General features: G+C 39.4%; 1 protein-coding gene across 12 annotated transcripts in view; it reads left to right on the forward strand.

Moving 5' to 3' along the window:
* The window catches only part of RALGAPA2 (Ral GTPase activating protein catalytic subunit alpha 2), a 137,198-nt gene that overhangs the window by 77,249 nt on the left and 40,691 nt on the right, over positions 1-19,258 (forward strand). For all 12 annotated transcript variants that reach the window (XR_003924527.1, XR_003924528.1, XR_003924529.1 and 9 more), the window contains 2 exons: positions 3,129-3,287; positions 8,519-8,646. Coding sequence is in view for 8 of the 12 variants with exons in the window: in XM_030021849.1 (XP_029877709.1) it covers positions 3,129-3,287; positions 8,519-8,646 (287 nt within the window). In the remaining 4 variants the exon portion in view is untranslated. The remainder of the gene's footprint in view (positions 1-3,128; positions 3,288-8,518; positions 8,647-19,258) is intronic.

Raw genomic sequence — 19,258 nt, forward strand, 5'->3', positions numbered from 1 at the left:
ATATGATTAATGACGGCGTGACGCACGTCAGAAGCGATACGCTGACCCGGCTTCCAGGCGCTGAATGCTCGGCGTAGCTGAGACATCAAGCCGTGGCTGTGTCTGAGCCTGTGCGGCTGAGAACGTATATATTTTGGTCATGTTAGGGAAGCTGCTTTTACGTGTACGCTAAAAATTCATGCACTGTCAACTCACTTGAGGAGGAGAAGCAATGGCAATTTCAAGAGCTGCCTTCTCTGAGCATTTGTAGAGAGATGGTTCGAGTCAGCAACAAGCCTAAAAAATCTGGCTACTCGCAGTTGAGTTGGTCTGTCATTTTTTTTTGCTTTTTAATATTTATCTTATTTCCTGGCTGCTTTGGGATTTTTTTTTTAATGTATTTTTTTTTTCCCCACCCCATGCATAGCTTGGGACTCTAGCTCCAAATGCGTCGTCTGTTTTGCTTTGGACCCTTGAGCAAAACTTGCTAGTGTCCTGTAGGGTATTGAGTCGACCCCACAGCTTATATTTTGAATGAGCGATACAGGAAAATAGCAGCTGGTTTGTTGTCACTGATAAGAGTATTATAATGTTTTTTATCAGTGAAATTATCTTTCAAGAACAAATATTTTTTATTAATACTAATTTTATATTTGCAACGTTATACCTTCTAAATGCGATGATTAAGGATGTATGACTTCAAAATGATGAGAGGTAGTAACTCAAGCTTTAAAATGAGTTACTAGCATGCGATGAGGATTGTAGCAAAGGTAGTAATTTATTATCATACGATGTTTGCAAGATTTTGAGCTCATAGCTATCACTTCCTGTCTCAAACAAGCACAGCAAGCCTCAGTTGATCTCACTTCTCCCTGTTTACTGAATTTTGTCCTCTTGGATATGATACAAGCACAAGGTGTTTTGGGATTCTTCAGTATGAGAAGTATTTGATTATTATCAGAATAGTTCCTTGTGATTTAAAACGGTCTTTTGAGCAGTATTTGGACATACTTTGATTACTGGTTTTATAGTGGTATGTGCTATTCATCACTCCAAAAGCAATAGGAGGCAAGGCAGTACAGAGCCTTTTCTTCACAGTTTGTTTTTGTAGAAAGAAGAGCTGTGTTCAGTTTGTGAATTGCCCTGTGCAACTGGGCAATTGCATCACCTTACAGAATGTTGTTTCGATATTTATTTGTTGGGCTTTTTAAAGCAGAGGTTGCTAAACACCACTGTTGTGGGCTTTCTCTGTGTTGCGAAGCTAGTGCCAGAACTCATTCTAGTATCAGGATGCGTTGGGTTCAGACTGATAAATTGTGGGCGCTGCTTACAAATACATTGCCGTTGGGCTGCTCTGAATACAGCTGGTGTGAGCTGGGTCCTTCCTTCGCTCAGCTTTCATAGCAAATTACAGCTCAGCTTCGGCTGTGTGTGGAATAGCCTTGCCAAACACTTAGATCCTCAGTATGTGTAACCTGTTGTGCACAAAGTCTTGTAGCCAGACAGATTTCTGGTTTTTTTAAGACTAAACTTTACATCTTGCTTTTAATCACTTTTAAGGTGACCTAGCTGCATCTGTTCACAGAAAGTGAAATCAGGATTTTGTCGTAAGTGTAAATTACTGCTTAGTTTTATATGCATCAGTCTGCACTGTGATATTATCGACATAAGTATTTTCTTGGATGTTGTTTTCTTCTTACTGAGCAATTAAGAAAATACAAGAGAGTGCACAGAAATCAGGATGACCATGAGAACAGTAATTTGCACTAATTTTGTGCACACATATAAAGATCTAGTAATGGTATTGTTAATGGTTCCGTGTTTTTATAAGACACAAATGTTGTATTTTCTTCAGACGGAACTAAAAATGTCTTTTATTCATGGGTGTAAATAAAATATGACTCTTTATCTTCCATTTCATTTAAAATAAACTGAGAATCTAAGTCACTCTGTGAACTTAGCTTTATTTTACTCTGCTAGAATATAAACTGTAAGCTAAGTTCATAGTTTTAACTTTTTGATTCTCATAATGTATTATGTTTTTGCCACGTTTCTCTTACAGCTAGGGTACAGTTTGCCACCCAATATGTAGGAGTGAAAGTCTTCACTTTTAAAGGCGCTACCTGGTTCTGAAGAGGGAAAATTCAGTGGTACAATATAGGCTGATAGAAGGCGTGTTGAGATTACGTAGTTGTTATTTACCAATGAAAATCATGACCTTTTTCTCCCCCCACCCCGCTCCCCCTGCACAGAGACAGTGGAGAAGGCAGAGCTTCATTTTGGCTTCTTTGTTAGGTCTATTGTGCACATTGTTCCAGGGGCTAGCACCAAATTGGGGGGGGGGGGGGGGGGGGGGTCGTCTTTTAAGCTTTAAGTGGGACTTAAATTCTCTTTATGCTTTGGGCTGGCATTCTGCATGTGGATTAAATTTTAACTTTAAAGCTTACAGTTGAAACTATTGTGCGTAGCTTGTATGTGATTGCCAAATACTTTTTGCCATCTGTTAGATCACCTCCAGTTCCTCCAATAACAAAGCACACAGGCTTTCAGATGCTTTTTGTATATGTCACATTTAAATCTTACCCATATTTTATGCAACTCTGCTCCAAATAAAAAGGAAACTCCCACAGTATTTCTCACTCTCCTCTAATTCAAATTGCCCAGATATTTTGCTTACATTTTCAAACAAAAGTCCTCTCCAGACAAAGTCAGCAAGGAGATATTTGTGAAACAATAAATTCAGTAATAGTGGTTCATGATGGAAAGTTTCTTGACATCCTGAGTCAAGGCATTTCATATTTCTGTGACAGCTACTTTGTTTTAGCTGGACTGTGATGTTCTGTTGGTTGACATTTTGTTCTAGTAATTCGGATTTCCATCTTAAATTATTGTAGGTAATGTACATTTACATATTGTACTAATGGCTAGTTTGATAATTACTTAATTAAGCCATCTGACAACAATGCGTTCTGAATGAAGCAAATTATTTAGCTGATCTTTTCATGAGCAACTGGAGAAAAACAATATTTTAACTTTTTCTGTAATGAAATATTTCTACTATTGAGCATTGTAATTCAATTTGTAAGCCATGACCCCTCATAAACTGTTGTTATCACTCTGATTAATAAAGAGCCAATTTGCTGTTGCAGCTTCGTCACTTGGGAAATGATGAGGTTCACATCGTCTGGTCTGAACACACCAGGAACTACCGCAGAGGCATTATACCAACAGATTTTGGAGATGTTTTAATTGTTATTTATCCAATGAAGAATCACATGTTTTTCATAGAGATAATGAAGAAACCAGAGGTATGTTTTGACTGCTTTATTGGATCTATCATGTGTGTTATGCAAGTGACCAACAGTTTTGTTGCTTAAATAAAGCTCTGTGTTTCAGAGTTTGGGCGTTTTTTTTCCAGCAAATATTAAATATAGTCCGTCCATCTCAGTTTAAAAGTATGCCGAGCAATGAACTTTTATTGTAAAACTAGAGTTATTAATAGCGATCGAAATGGCTACTAATTAATTTTATATTCATGCATACCGCTTAAAGAAATGTTTCAGAATTCTCAACCCATAAGAGTTATTGTACAAAGAACAATGTTTGAAATAATTGTGAATTTCCAATGCGAGGCAATAAAGCAAAATAATAAAGATTTAAGTTCCTCACTTGCTATTAATTCATCCCATACATCGTGGTTACTGTTGTGCATATGGTACCATGCATAACCTGACATATTTTTGAGACCGCCATCATAATCTGACTCAATGGGATGATGTAGGCATTGGATATTCTTACATAAAACAAACTATTTGAGGTTTAGTATTTTCTATTTAAATCATTGTTATGCGACCACATTTTAGACATTTTTTGAAAAAATGGATTTTTTTTTTCTTTGCAAACTGTCAGGTGTGTGTACGTACATCTGTGCGTATATATAAAAAAGCTACTTTAATAAATGTTGGTCTGGTACATTATGGATGCAAAAATCTACATAAAATACACTTTATGAAAGTCATCCGCTTGATAAATACCACTTCCCTTAGATGAGGGACAATATTTGTCCAAGAGAATAACCAGCTGTGGAAAAATGCATACATCAGATGACATATTTGCCAGCTGTATACAATATTTTTTGAGTTGTGAATGATGGAGCTATTATACATTAACAACCAGTGGTTTGCCAGTAGACATTTCAAACTTGAAAATTTTTTATAAATTGAAATAGTGCGTTTTTTTCCTACACTTGATTTTGAGCTCTGCAATTCTTGGGAATTTTAGCGTTCCATCAGGAAAATCAAAATTTAGCTTTATGAACATGCTTGAAAATTCTATGAACCAATCAAAAAAAGCTATGTCATCTTACATATTAGTCAAAAATACCCAACGGGCAGAAAGAATAATAGCTAACTGGAAATTTAGTGTTATCCCTACATTTAAAGTACAAACCATTACAATGTAATAAAATTAATCCAGACATTTCCAGGGCAAGTGTGGCTGACCTTTTGTTCACCAGCTACTGACCCCAGGGTGAATGAAAGAGGCTTGCAGAGAGAAATGTCTGTTGTTTGGCTTCAGTCCCTGGTATTTAAATTGCATTCCCTAATCAAATGAAAAGGCTGTCCTCTCTATCAGGTTACAGAATCCATGGCAACATTTGGCCTTTTATATACATAATGTTAGCCTTTTTGTTTGCATCTAAGTAGAGACACCTGGAGCAATGTTAACATTAACCGATTTAGCATTAATAGCTTCATTATATAAGAATTTCTGATCAGATAGCTGTTACTTTTGTTATATTGCTTCAGCTTGTATTGTTTTCATTTTTTATCTCCCTGCTTGGCAACCGGGCAATGATTTGCAAATTTTTTTTGTCTTGATTAATTAAGCAATATAATTATCAGGAACCGTGATGCAGTCTTTGCTCGACAAAGCTTCTGAGAGAAGACAATAGTAAGTCTGTTAGTGTGAATGCATTCCACGCGTCACAGATGCATGAGGATATTCTGAACAATGAGACGAAAAGCTGCCTGCAAAAGAGGACAAAGAATGCCAGGCAGACTCTACACACTGCACATACCGCCAGGGACATACTGCGGGTTCCCTGGGACACAGATGCCTCGTTAGATTGCAGCTAGTCATCAGAGATTAATTCTCAGCCATTTGGTACAATAATTTACCCATTCCCCACTCTTTTAACTAGTGCTGCTTGCTATAGAGGGGAAGTCTTTGTGCTCAAAAGGTTTATTTAACCTTGCCTACTTTTACTGCGTGCAACAGAAATAATTATTTTTTTCTTGGAAATTGTAATGAAGCAGGTGTTTGAAATGGGCTGAATATTAATTTTTGCTTCATGGATAACTTGCACTGACATTTGGAGTACTCAAGGAAGGGGATATTTACTTTTTTTTTTTTTAATTTATTCCTGTCAAAGCATAATGTATTTTTTGTAACCATTCAAAATGCTGTTTTCCTCAAATGGGTATTTAATACCAACTTACAGAAAAGTACTGAGCAGGGAGCATGTCCCTGTGCATTCAGCTTGTCTTCCCCCTCGAACTCCTCGTTAAGGCAGAGCCCCCTGTACAGATGGAAGCTGACGATATGCAAGTTCCATTGACTTTAATGACCCTCGGCGTGGCCGGTAGATCTGCTTGGGAATTAATAATTCCGAGCTTTGTGTCCACGCAGGCGGATGGTCTGGCTGTGTGTGCTCCTTCTATCGCAGCGGGCTCTGCAGACCCTGAGCCTGCCGGGGAGCTGTGAGGCCTGCTGGCTCCGCTGCTGCTGCTGTAAGGCAGGGCAGCGACGCCTTTGCAGGTCTCCAGAGGGCTAGCCCCACGCATCGAAAAGCTATGAACCGATTTGGGGAAATACTGCTCTTGGTTCTGGTTTCCTGTGGGTTACACTTGTTTTTCTTTGGTAATGTGAAATCAGTCGCTCTTACACAAAGTCACTTCCATCCTTTGAGTTACTTTCTTTTTCTGTCTGTCAGTGTGTGCCAACTTTGGGTTGTGAAGAATGTGTACTTTTTGACAAAACTTGTGCCTGGGACACAGTTCTTGAAATAATCTGATTATTAGAAACATGCTTGACAGAAGTATGTTTCCCAGTCTCATGAAGATCACGCCAAAGAGCACCCACTGCACTCTTATCTCTACACTGTGGGGCCAGAGTTCAGGGATGGTAAGGAAGGCTCTCAATTTTTAGAGTCCAGCTTGAATTAGCCTACTTTTCTGTTTGAAAGAAATTTTATAGTACAGAAAAGTACAATTTATTGGAGTATGACATTTCAACTTTCAGAGAAAGCAATTATTGAACTTTTTTTTTTAAATGTCAGATTGGAGGTATTTTTGATAAATTTGCTGGAGGGTGCCCACTGAAAGATTTTTTTAAATGTGAGCGTATGTATATATGTGTATGTATTTATATACACACATATACAAGGTGTATAAAATATACATAACTTGTCTGTATTTTAAGTATATAAACTCTGTAATACTGTGTTAAGAAAATCTACCATACTCCCTAGACTCCAGGTGGTTTTGAAACAGTGAAACAAAGTCCTGTAAGCAAAAATTGCTTGTCAAAAAGCCTGACAATCAATTTCCCTGTACAGTAGCGTATATAAGTGCTAATCTGACTTTAAATATCTGGTATTTGTATGTTGGTATAATTTTAATACTCGTATGTACTTAACCTCCCTATTTGTACTTACAAAAAAAATATAGTTTTACATTTTTTTCTCCTTTTGTCAGTACTTGTAAACAGAGTACGTGTTAAAAATTTCACTTAGAAATGTTACTGCTTAAAGAGGGAAAACTAGATGCTCTAGAACATTATCACTTTGGTGGCATAGATTTTCTTCCTGTCACCTTTCTTTCCAACTGCCTAGATAGTAATGCTAGCATAAAAAAAAAAAAAAAAAAAAAAAAAGGCAAACCCACTATGGAAACATTTTACACTAATCTGTTTTTTGGGGGGTGGGTAATTATTTTAAGTAAAGGAATGACAAAATAACTGTGAAAAGACAGCTGTCATTTGCAGATGTTATATTAAACCCAAATTTCTTCTGTAATTCATTGCCACTTCTAATTAGAGGAATTCCCTAGATGCAGGGGATTTATATTATTCCCTTTGTCTATTTATTGAATGACTGTCACAGTCACCCACAAGCAGTTGCAGAAGAATAATAGAGAGTATTTATTTATGTGATAAGCCTCTGTACAGATGGAAAAAAATCCATAGCTTAAATATTGATAATTGCTGCTAGCTTCTGTCTAGGGTTTTGGTTGGGGTTGTTTTCATTTTGAGTTTGTGCAAGGGAAATGAATTTGGCTACTTGTAAATACTAAAATTTATTATATATTTAAACATTAAAATTTTCTGGGTTTGACATGGCAAAGTCTGTTATGTGTATGCAATTCTGGACATTTTTCGCTTTTATAAAGTGTCTCTTGTACCTAGTATAGCCTTTATCTGAAGAGCTGTATGCCACCAGATGACATTATATGGTGGTTTCCTCTGGAGGTAACCCTGAAGAAGCGGTGTTTTAACACCTTGACATGCTGTGCTGGGATAGACCTGTTTGTGCCTGTCCCAGCCCTGTTTATGGGGGACTGCCTCTGAGAGGTGGTAGTTTTCCTCCATCTCCTCTGCTTTCCACAGACCTCATTGTCTTGGATCAGCTCAGTTATTATTTTTTTTCCTTCAGTGAAGTCCATGGAAGGAGTTTACAGAGGATTATCTGAAACAAATACTTCTTTGCAAAAACTCCTGCCAATGTCGGATTCAGCCAGTGAATCAGGGTCTCCTGTTGGGATGCAAGACAGAAAACAGCTCTTAATATCTACTCAAAATGGAATATCGATTGTGAATTTTGTTCATACACATAACAAACTCATGTTTACCCAGTTGAATATTCTATGAAATGTGCATGTACATGTAAAGTATGCTGATGGCAATTATGGAAGATTTAAAAACTTAAAATAAAAAATTGGGGAATTAATACCATACTGATAGTTTCAGTGTGGAAAACAATGCGGTCATACCGTTTTACGGCAAAATAATGTACTGGTCTTCTATAGTGGGTCTGATGCTTATTATTCCAAACATCAATAATACAATACAACATACAGTATGTTGTGCTAGCAAGGGTACCACCCGACTGACCGTGCTGTCCTGGGTGGCAATGACCCTGCAGCTACAGCCCATGGAGGTGGTTTGTTTCTGTGTTGTTCTGCTGTACTTGGAGGAATCTCTTTGTGCCCATGATCTAGGGGGGAGACCTGGAGCAAGCTAACACTTGTAATGTAACCAAATCACTTCACCGTCTAGAGCAGGGCAGTGTGAAACTTGCCTCCTCTTGCCTCCCTGGCGCCTTTCTCAAGCAGCAGATGCCTTGCTGTGAAAAATCCCCTGGGATTCGGGCATGTTGTTTCTGTTTGTGATTTTGGAAGTTGCTCCTGTGCTCTGCACTAACCTTTCAGCTTATGTTGGCTCAGCTTTACATGTGTTGTTTTTATTTCGGGGTCCACAGGTGCCATTTTTTGGTCCTCTCTTCGATGGAGCAATCGTGACTGCAAAACTGCTGCCAAGCCTCATATGTGCCACGTGCATCAATGCCAGCAGAGCCGTCAAGTCACTCATCCCGCTCTACCAGAGCTTGTATCCTTTCTTCTTGCTGGGGCAAGGCTCCTCTTGGTAGGGTTCTTACTTCTGAATGTTCCTCTGTGGAGAGGTAAGCTTTAATGAAAATCTTTCCCATTTGATTTTATTGGAAAAGGTCAAAACTTTCTTTGCATCAAGCTCAATGTTTTCAGTTGTTCACACCCAGTTGCCATCCAGTGTTTTAAAAATAAGGTCATAATGTCCAAGAGTGTTCTCACCAGCAGCTTCAGTCTCATTAGTGGTGGACTTGGACTTTAACACTGATGCTTTGAACTGTAAGTAATGATAGTACTCAATTTTCTTTCACGCTAATAGAAGTTATCTACAGTGTGTATTAGGCTAATACACAGAGCTCAGTTGTATTCCTATCTTACGCAAAGAAGTAGTCCAATTGACTTTACTTGGACTCATTACATTAATAAGGCAGATGGGGTTTGGCCTCAGATACGGATGTTTCGGTTCCCAAATTCCAGTTTCATTCCAGCCATGTCTGTATTTGGGCATTTTCAGAACATATTTTCTAACAGGTGCTGGAAAATAACTAGATGGTATGCTTCTCTGTTACAGGAATTGTAGCATAGACTTTTATTCTTGTGTGGTATACAGGATAATGTTATTACTCGTTGTCACTTACTCTAGGGTTTTCTCATAATGCCATAATTATGCTAGAAACATTTTATAGCTTGTATTGTTAATCATGTCACTTATCTCCGGACCAACACTCAGTGCACTTTGTTTTCTTTGGGGAGCTTTTGATTTGGGCGTTTTTCTAACCATATGACTTTGAGAAAGAGTTTGTAAATGTAATGTTTTTGATCTTCGAAAAGACATTAAGTAGTTTGAGATGCACATTTTTAAAACACAAAATATCCTCAAAATACTGTTTTCTTTTTAAAAAGGCTAAATTTTATCCAGTATCCTTTGCAAAAGTAATCAGAAATTAAAAGTAGCATTGTTGATAAATAAATTTGTATTTTATTAACTTTGTTGTGTACTCATTTTAAAACAAAGGCAGTTGGTGGTTGTTGCGTGAGCAGTTGAATGCAATACATCAGCTGCAAAACCATAGTAGTACCTAATAGATGGTTCAAAACTTGCCGAGTTTTCCACTTTTGTTTCATGAGAGAAATCTAGCTAATTACTAAAATTCTTCTATGCAGAATTTAACTTAATCCATCTGCTTACATAGTCACTGTATAATAATAAAATAGCAGTGTAGTAAAATTAACATAAGTAACAGCATTACAAGAATGAAGAGATCCTGTTGCCTCTTACTGCTATCCCAGCACCTCACTCCCGGTCAGAGTCCTCTGATTCCCGATCCTGCTCATCTTTTGGCTTTCAACATTTTGTGAGCAAACAGCACTCACCAGCCCGCTGTGCTCCTGCTTTCAAACAGGGTCTCTCTCTGGGTCCCTTCTTGTCCCCAGGGAAACATGAACAGCACAAATATGATAGCACATGCCACTTCTCGGCATATGTTTGAGGTCTAGCTGAAACAGCATCTGTCCCTGGATTCTTTTCTTCCTTTTTTGTGCCTGCTTTTGCACCAGCGATATCTGTAGTGAATCAACTGCCACTTGTCTGTTTGATAAATGAAAGTGGATTGAGAAACTTCTGAAACTGGACAAAGATAATGTGGTGGGAAGATCCCATCAGGATGACACTGGAGTGGGAGACAAAGCTATCTGTAACTTTTACTATGGATAATGAAACAGTTTTAGATGTACTAAAATTCTTAATGAGCCAGCAATTGGAATGTAAATGTATAGATGTGTAAAGGTGGTGTTTGAACCTGTCCAATGCAGTAACGCTGCTTTGTAGCTCCCAAAGGGTGCACGCGCAGTGAATGACTTTGCTCTGGTGTTTGCTTTGGTAACTGCTACAAGGATAACAGGAGGAAAGCAGACCCAGCAATTTAAAGAGTAAATGAAAGAGTTTAGTAACTTTGTCAGACTGGAGATAACTCAAAGGTGAAATAACTCAAAAAATTTCAATAGAAGGGAGAAATAAAAAGCAATAATCCTGGAAGAGTAACAGATGATGTTTGGCAGTGCATTAGATGTAACCTTGCGGTTCGGGTAAGTGCAGAAAAGCTTGCCTAAGGCAGAGCTGAGGAGTGGTCTGCCACTTCTGCTTGTCACACAGGTCATGTTAAAAGTCAGCACCCACAGTAAGGGTTAGTAGCTAAAAATTTTCTCAATTGTGGTTAGAAATGGATTGAAGGCTTCACCTGGTGTAAATGGTTCAATGGCAAGAAGGCACCGAGCCTGTGGTGCTGGTGTTGGAGCAGCGGCAGGGTGTGAAATAACCTGCTGGGATGGTGCTCCAAGAGGAGCAGAGCCCTTACCCCTGCTCCTGCCTGGCAAGGAGCTGGTGCGGTGTGCCGGGTCGCGTGCCGGCGAGCTGGGGCAGCATCTTGCCAGTAGTGACAGCTGAAGTCACTTGTTGGAAAGTCTGTAAACTCTGGTTACAGCTGCACTTGTCAGGGGCTTTAGGGGAAGTGTAATCAGCCACAGAGATTAATTTGCATCTCAATTAGGAAGGAGTCAGGAGGAAGCATAGGGTCTGTTGCTGGAAGGTTGTGGAAGAAATCTCATCAGGCACAAAAGGCTCCCAAGTCTCAGTGCTCCAGCGAGTGGAGGACAATATCCGAGTCCGGTTTCCATGGGGACCAGGACCGCAGAGCCGCAGGAGAATCTCGCTGTGTGCTATAATCGCTTGGTCATGATGACACAAATTCCACTGTCGTACCCAAATACATTTTTCTGTTGGAAGTCTCTTTGAAAATGAGGAAGGTGACTATGGGAGACCACATCAGATTTTTTTTAAACCTATTTTTTATGTTTATGTAACTGTTTCTGTTTTAAGGAATTCATTAGGGCGAGAGGAATAGTCGTTAAAAAATAATTAACTATATTTAAACTTTAGTTTAAAGCCATTTTGACTACAAGTTCTTTGTATACATCAAATGGCATGCGATGGCATTACACCAGGAGCAAAACCAGGGTAGTTAACGCATAGCTCAGTTGTCTTTTGAACGGTTAAAGCTCAGTTGTCTCTGTAGCTGCTGCAATGTTTACATGGTCATGGATGATTATACATTAGTATATGTTCAAAATAACCATTTTTTCAGGAGTGCATTCATTCTTGGTGCAATGAAGCATTGAGACTGAGCGGCTGCAGACCATACTAATTGGTGCTCTCACCATCCTTAAGTAACTGTTGAGTGCGAGGTAATGTGTTTCAGCAGCCTCGCCAGTCTGCTTTTTCAGGCAATAATTTTTATTTTAAATATGCATGTGTATTTTATGGAAATCGTAACCGATAAGATGGCTTAAATTATATAAAACCAAAGAAGAATAATATTTAAACTTACTAAAATTGTTGTATAAAAATTTGTATATTTATGCAAGTTTTGGGGAGCATTAAAGCCACGTTTTTATGTGCTGGGGAAAGTAAAGAACAACCAATCTCACAGACGAGCAATTATGTATCAAATCTAAAGTTCCTCTTAATTAAGCCCAGTTAAAGCAGAGGTTGCTAATTGTCAGTATTTAAGAGTAACATGAGTCTATATAAGCAGGATGGCTTAGGAGATGAGAGCAGAGGCAATAAACAGTGCATTCTTAATTTGGTGCTTTGGTGCAGTGCTTTGGTAATTGTAATTGGGTTGAGCAGGACCCCCTAAGCAAGGGTCTGTTCTGGTTCCAGTAATATTGAACATTTTAAAAAATGGTAGGGGTGATGATATAAAACTGCAACTTTGTGCTGTCTTCCAGCTTGCATTAAATTAGTTGTATGCTGGAAAGCATTTTTGAACACTTGTACATTCTGGAGTCCCAGTCGCCCTAAGCTGCAATAGCACACGTCTCTGGGAGCTGGTCTTATCTGTAAGGGTAAAATACTTGGGGGGGGGGGGGGTTGTATTTAAGTCTTTATTATGGGTCTGATTTACAGCTGCTGTTTAAGCTGACAGTTTTTAAGCTCAGGTGCTAGTAAACCTCCAAATATGAAAATGTAATTAAGTCTGCAGGTGTCAGGTGCTTTCGTTGGTCCATAATTTAATGTTGGTCTCCAAAAAGACTTTGGGATTTGGGGATAGTGATGTCTGAGCAAAAGGCTCCCCTTAGAATGCATAGGAAAATGTACTTCTGACTACCCAGAATTCAGATTGTCTTTCAAAATGGAGTAATTTCCTTGCTCCTTGAATTAAATTTTTCCTGTTTAGAGATCTGTAAGTTGGTCTCAGGTTTTATTTCTGAAATTTCATAACCATGATGCTTATTCTTTCCCATCTCACATGTGTCATAATAACAATAGAGGTAAACATCCTGGATTCTTAAATCTTTTATCATCATCTTTAAAAAAAAAAAAAAAAAGTGTAGTGCAAAATTATCTTCACAAGTAAGACAGCCATTCTTTAAATTGCATTGCCTGAAAGATTATACCTGACCTGGTTTGTTTTAGAAAAAATGTGTAAGTGTAAGGTGGAGCAATGCTTTTTCAGCCTTTTCGCCCGCTTCTTAAACTGGAAAGAAAAGCTTCTCAGAGTTTGAAAGATGGCCACAGTGATGAAGAGGAAACTTTGGTGAATTGCTGCCATGATCTGTGAAGTGGCCCCATGTACCTGAATGTAAATGCATGTATCTCTGTTTCCACTCCTTTACTGAAAAAAAGCTTCTTTTTAATTGAAAAATTATTTTGATGTGGTAGTATCTTACCACTTTTTTTTTTTTCTCCACCATTGCAAATAACTGTCTTACTTCCAGTCCTACCTGGTCTCACTAACTGAATTTGAAGAAAAGTAGGAGAGATTCTGACATGTCTGAAATGTTACCCTAGCTTCAACCAGCTTTTGTAAGCAACCTACTGGAGGGTGTAAAATGTCCCTATGTGCAAGCACCGGTTGGCTTCTTTCCTGTATTCTTTGTTGATTTCTTGTAGTCTTTGAATTATTTTCTTAGCAATTTAAGCTACATCTATCTTCCTGTGAATGAGTAAATAGGGAGTTGGTTCCGGTTGGAATTTATTAAGAATTAATATGTTTATTTCAAAATCATCTTTTTAAGCAATCTCACTTTTAGGATAAATTGGTTTGGTCTTAGGGAAAGAAAAGGTTGTTCTTATTCTGCCTGTTGATTCCTGTGTATTTTTCATACTCTCCTATAGCATCTTGATTAAAGTACAGTGCTGTGATACTGTACAGGGGAAGAAGAAATAACTGATGGGGATGGGTTGGGCATGCAGACTCGTGTCTGTTAGCCACTATTTTTGCTGTCAAAACTGTCCATTTCAGGTAGCTGTGCAAGTGTTCTTGGAGATGTAATCCTAACAAATCTCTAATATAAGTTGTGCTGCTTCTGCCTTTTTCATTAATATAAATAGAATTATATAAGGGCTGACCTAAATAGTCTTAGTCTGATGAGAAGAAAAAAATTATCACAGTGGCAGGTTGTGGTATTGTTTCCTAAGTTGTTTGCATTATTTGCTGTTCATTCAAAGAGAAAACCTGAAGGTAAAAGAGTTTAAAATTCTTTTTAAATTTATCATGGATGTTCATAGTACTTTGCTCCAACATAATGCATCTGTGCATTAGACGCTGAAGGTGTCTGTGCATTGGAGCAAACAAAAAAAGAGCACGATGAGGATGCATATGCTTTACATAATATCTGAGCACTGGATGTCACCATTTCCCTGCTTACGATTTGCAGTCCTGTTTGTGGGCCAGAAGAAAACACAGCCCTTACTTTGGAGAAGTAATTTGATACATGAATAACTCTTAAAGTTTTATCCACTGTAATGAATATGGTATGCCTACTTAACTACACCAAACAAGTAGTTCATTAGGATAAAATCAAAAGACCGTCTACATACAAAGCAAAAAAAGATATCCATAACTTTAATTCATTATTTTGCATCCATATATTAACACATCTACTATATATTAGTATGTCATGTCTGGAATCGAGAATATTAAGCAAAGAACATCAACTTTGAATTCTGAATTAATTCTTTTTGTTGATTTAAGCCGATTTCTGATTAACTTAATGTAGAGCAACTGATCGTCTTACCTGCTTTATCAGAAACTAACAAAGAAAGATATTTGCTATGATGGACTTAATTGTGTGAGTGGCTGTCATATTTTGTAGGTGCACATAATGTCAGATGCCTAAAACCACATTTTGCATACCTTTCAAAATGTGCTTTGTTGAGCTTGCATTTAGAACTCTGCTTTGGTTGTAAAGGGGTGTTTGATCATGCCCTGAAAATAAAATAGAAAGCCTGTTACTCTTTTTAGAGAAACGTTCACAATTTGTTCCCTTTATTTCATCCAAAGAAGTTATGCCCTCAAGCTATGTAGAAGCTGTTAGAAATTACTATGAAATTCTAAAGCATGTGTCACAGGAGCTGTGACAATTTATGTGACATGGCATCTGACAGTTTTCCGCCAAAGTGATCGGTTCTGGCTCGCAGGAGAGTCTGTCTGTAGTCAGTCCTCTGCTGCTTTGTCTGCAGAGAGCAGCAGGTTCAACTTTCTGTCCTTCGCTTTTCTGATGGTTGCTGTAACCAGCCCTCATGCGAGGGTTTGAGTTTCAGACAGAAGTATTTGGTCCCGTCGCAACAGTCTCTGAGGGATGCTGATGAACGCGGCGGTGGCTGTGCAGGGTGGTGTAAAGCAGCACTGACCTTCATTCTGCAGCGCAGCTCCCTGCTGGAGCGGATCGATGGCCGGGCTGTCTGTCTCTGCGGCTGCCTTCCCTCCTCGCAGCGAGAACCTTCTCCAGGCAGCGATCGATGCCTCTAATCTGCTCCAGCCTGTAATAAGTCATGCGAGGCAAAGCTTTTAGGTGGCATTACATGGGATTGTGGAGGCGGCTCTTCAGCTCTTATTCATAGTGCTCTTCATAGACTTGCAGAGAAATCTACTGCATCCCGCTTGTGAATATATAAAGAGTATATAATGCTTCTGCGGATTTAAAATTCACATGCTGCTGAATGATGTATGGACACAATGGTTTTACATTTCTGTATTTTTGTGCATGCATCTGTACATACCTGTCCCCGTTCGTAGTCCCCTGCTAGACGCACATCTTGTATATGCATTACTGTGAACTGCCGGTGAGCTTCACCATTTTACAAAAGGCAAGGGAGGCAGCAGTGAAGTTTGCATGTCAACAATACAGTTTATTTTTCTGCTATAATGTGGGGCATCGTTATACTTCTCCATGGCTGGAAGCTGTAAAGATCACTAAGGGTTGCCGAGAAAGTCCCAAGCTAATTCTGTAGCAGAGTTTTAAATGGCACTAACTGCTGCCCCTCCTGACGATGATCTCTGTGCGGCAACTTTACGATTCAGTAAAAGTAAATAAACCCCAACAGTTTTAAAGGGTTTTATTTGCTAAGTGATTTAATGGGTAATTCCAAAAATGAACCTATTGTTAGGTGACATCACGAATGTAATGGTTTTTTAAATGAAAAGTGAATTTACTGTGTGATATGTCAGAAATAGGACACCCCCCCCCCCCAACTCAACTTCAGATTTGTTAAATGATGTACATGTGCAGTAACTGAAAACAAGCTTCCTAAATTACACAGCCATACCTCTTTAGCCCCTTCCAAAGACTGGAAAGTCATGATCTTGCTGGAAATAGTATAGTACATAAAGTATTAGCAGCACATCAGGACTGGGAGTTGGGAATTTGAATCCTAACTCTCCTCTGCCATGGAGAAGCTGCTGCTTTGAATGAAACACTTGGTTTCTTTATTCCATTTCTTCATCAGTAATACTTTATTTGTTCATGAATAATTTTGCAGGAAACTGGGTTTTTTATTTAAGTGCTGCTTTAAACTTGTGTCCTAGTGCTGAATCAAACTTCAGTTATGCAAAAGGGTTCATGTACCAGTGCTGCTCTTAAGATTGCTGGGAGTAATGGTTATCCAGTTTAAATCTGTAAAAGCATAATATAATTCTTCGTGTATTCACAAGCAAAATGCAGTAGATTTCTCTCCCAGTCTGCGAAGAGCACCACGAGCAAGGGCTGAAGAGGGAAATGTATGGATTCTGAGGTTTGTACTGACTGGCCGATAGCTAGTAGGTATTCATGGGGGGCCTAACAGGGTGCTTATAGCAGCCTGACATTGGCCACATTTCTAGATTAACTGGCCACTCATGTCTCGCTCAGCTGCAGTCCGCCAGCTTTGGTGGCATTGCTCATGAAATACCTACAGTTTGGTCAAGCTGATGGTGATCAGTGTTTCTGTTGTTCTCCATAAAAATGAAACAGGTTTATTAAAAGTGCAGTTTTGTTACCATAATCATGCCCTACCCAAAGGGCTTCCAGGAGGTCTGTGATGGAAGTCTGCCTTCAATTTAACTTGCAATAACAAACAACGAGTCAGGGTCATGTAGTTCTTTTGTTTATAACTGACTAGTAGATGTACCTTTCATTGTAAGGTGTGAACTCAAGCTCCCACTCTCTTCAAGTAAGATATACAGAGGTCCAAACACCTATTGCTTGGTGTTTTATGTTTTCTGTCATATTAGACAAAGAGCCTCTGACTTGTGCTTAATGAGAGGCTCTCTTTAAAGGTTCACAGAGCAAAATTGTTATATTTGGGTTGCTACTAAGTACTTCATTCAGTCTTGCGGTTTGGGGTTTTTTTGGTTTTTGCTTGCACATCAGACAAATTAAAGGGGTTTGTGTTCTTTGTATTGTCAAAGTAAGTTTTGATGATTTTGCTGTTCCGCCCCTAATAACTTTGAAGGGATTTGTGTAGCTAAAACCTCTGTTGTATCTTTTGGAAACTTGCTTCTGAACGCTCACTTGCACTTTGAATTTCCTAGGGTTTTTTTGTTTGGCTTTTGTCACAAATGGGGGGGGGGGGGGGAGCGGGGAGAAAAAAAAGTAGAGTTTCATCTGAATGGACTTTAAATTTAATTCAGGCTGTGCAATCCTCATGCGGACAAAACACACATTGGCTTCAGTGTGAGCTTTGCCTGACTAGGGGTTGTCATCTTGGCCCGCTTGCTGCATCACTGGCAAGAGTAAAGATGACGTTTGTATTTGAGCAGAGCAAGGCACCCAGTCCCGAGCCCTTGCTGTGGCACTGGGGAGACCAGCGGGTGTGGGGGAGCAGCAGCAGCGTGGTTTCGAGGAGCAGGCTAAAATCTCCAAAATCTGGGCCGCGCAGGACCTGACAGCACCGGAGTCGATCCCCTCTGCGGCGGGCTTTGTGCGCACTCGCCGTCTCATTAGCATGCTGGCTCGCCGCCGCTGCTGCGGCGTGCTGGCTTTGCTAGCTTTGCTAGTTCTGCTAGCTCTGCTAGCTTACCAGCTGTTCCTGCTGCTCGCGACAATGTCCAGCGTGTTCGGATCACCGGGTTCCTGCGCTCGCCGCCGCGCGCAGACAGCCTTTCCGCTGGGGATGCCCACGTGGCCGCCCATCAGCAGCGGCACCGCATAAAGTAGCAGGCCCTCGCATGGCATATGGTGTCTGGATTCATACAAGATGCAAAACTATTCTGCCGCTAATGCACAATGACTCATAGCATTGCTAATTTTTCTAACAAAAGCCCACTTCCACACCCACACTTTTAACCCCTCAGGCTAAAAAGCCTCTTCTTTAGTTTCAAAGCCTTGGAAATGTAAGGAGGTGGCTTCTGGATCAATATATGAAACCCTATATTTATTTAAAGCACATGCAAGTTCTAACTCTTATTTTAAATTTCAGTGAAACACAGTTTTCAAATTACTGTTCTAACATAAGGTAGATTTTTTTTGTTTGTTTTTGTTCCAAAGTAGACTCATTTTCAAATGTTGGGAATTTTTAAATTTTTGGTAGTTACATATTACAAAAATAGTCAGAAGTCAGTGTAGATAATAAAAAGTTATTTTCATTTAAGAGAGAGAATAAAAGCAATGTAGCTAGTAGATCTACAATGATCGTATATTACAGCGCAAGTTCCCAAACCGCTTATTGTAAGAAGCTTGTAATATCTGGCTATCTTTCCTATATACTAGCTCTTCGGGGAGCAAAATAATACACTTTCCAACTAGAGGGAGCTGCTGGTATCGCTGATGCTGATTCTTAACTTGCCAGTCTAATTCCTTTGTGCAGAATGTACAGTGATCGTTTCTACGTTTTAATAAAATTAAGTTAAATTATCCCAAGTAATTTAGATTAAAAGGATGCATCTTAATTTTTACAGTGTAATCATCAAATTAAACTGCAAAATTCAGAGAAAACTAAAGCACATCCTGGTTGCATGGCACACGGGTGCTCTGCATGAATGTGGAATTACAGAGGTCATGAAAAGACTCGTTAGAAAAGCTGAGGCTTGCTTACTCTTGTTACGAGACAAAAAGCATAAGGGAAGTATGAGCAGTAGGGAACGGAGCGGGCGGCACGGCAGGAAGCTCCCCGCTCCCTCCATCGCAACAAAGGAACAAAGGGACCTGCAGTGAAAGATGAAGGTGGCCGAGCTCGGCGGTTCGGGCTCCCCGTGAGCAACTTGTTACAGGGAACCCCTGCGGGCCGTGCTCCAGCAAGGTTAATGCTCCTGCAGGGAACGTTTTTAAGGAGAAGTCCTGGCTTCAGAAAGTCT

The sequence above is a fragment of the Aquila chrysaetos genome, chromosome 8 (genome assembly GCF_900496995.4).
Source record: "Aquila chrysaetos chrysaetos chromosome 8, bAquChr1.4, whole genome shotgun sequence".
Taxonomy (NCBI): Eukaryota; Metazoa; Chordata; class Aves; order Accipitriformes; family Accipitridae; genus Aquila; species Aquila chrysaetos.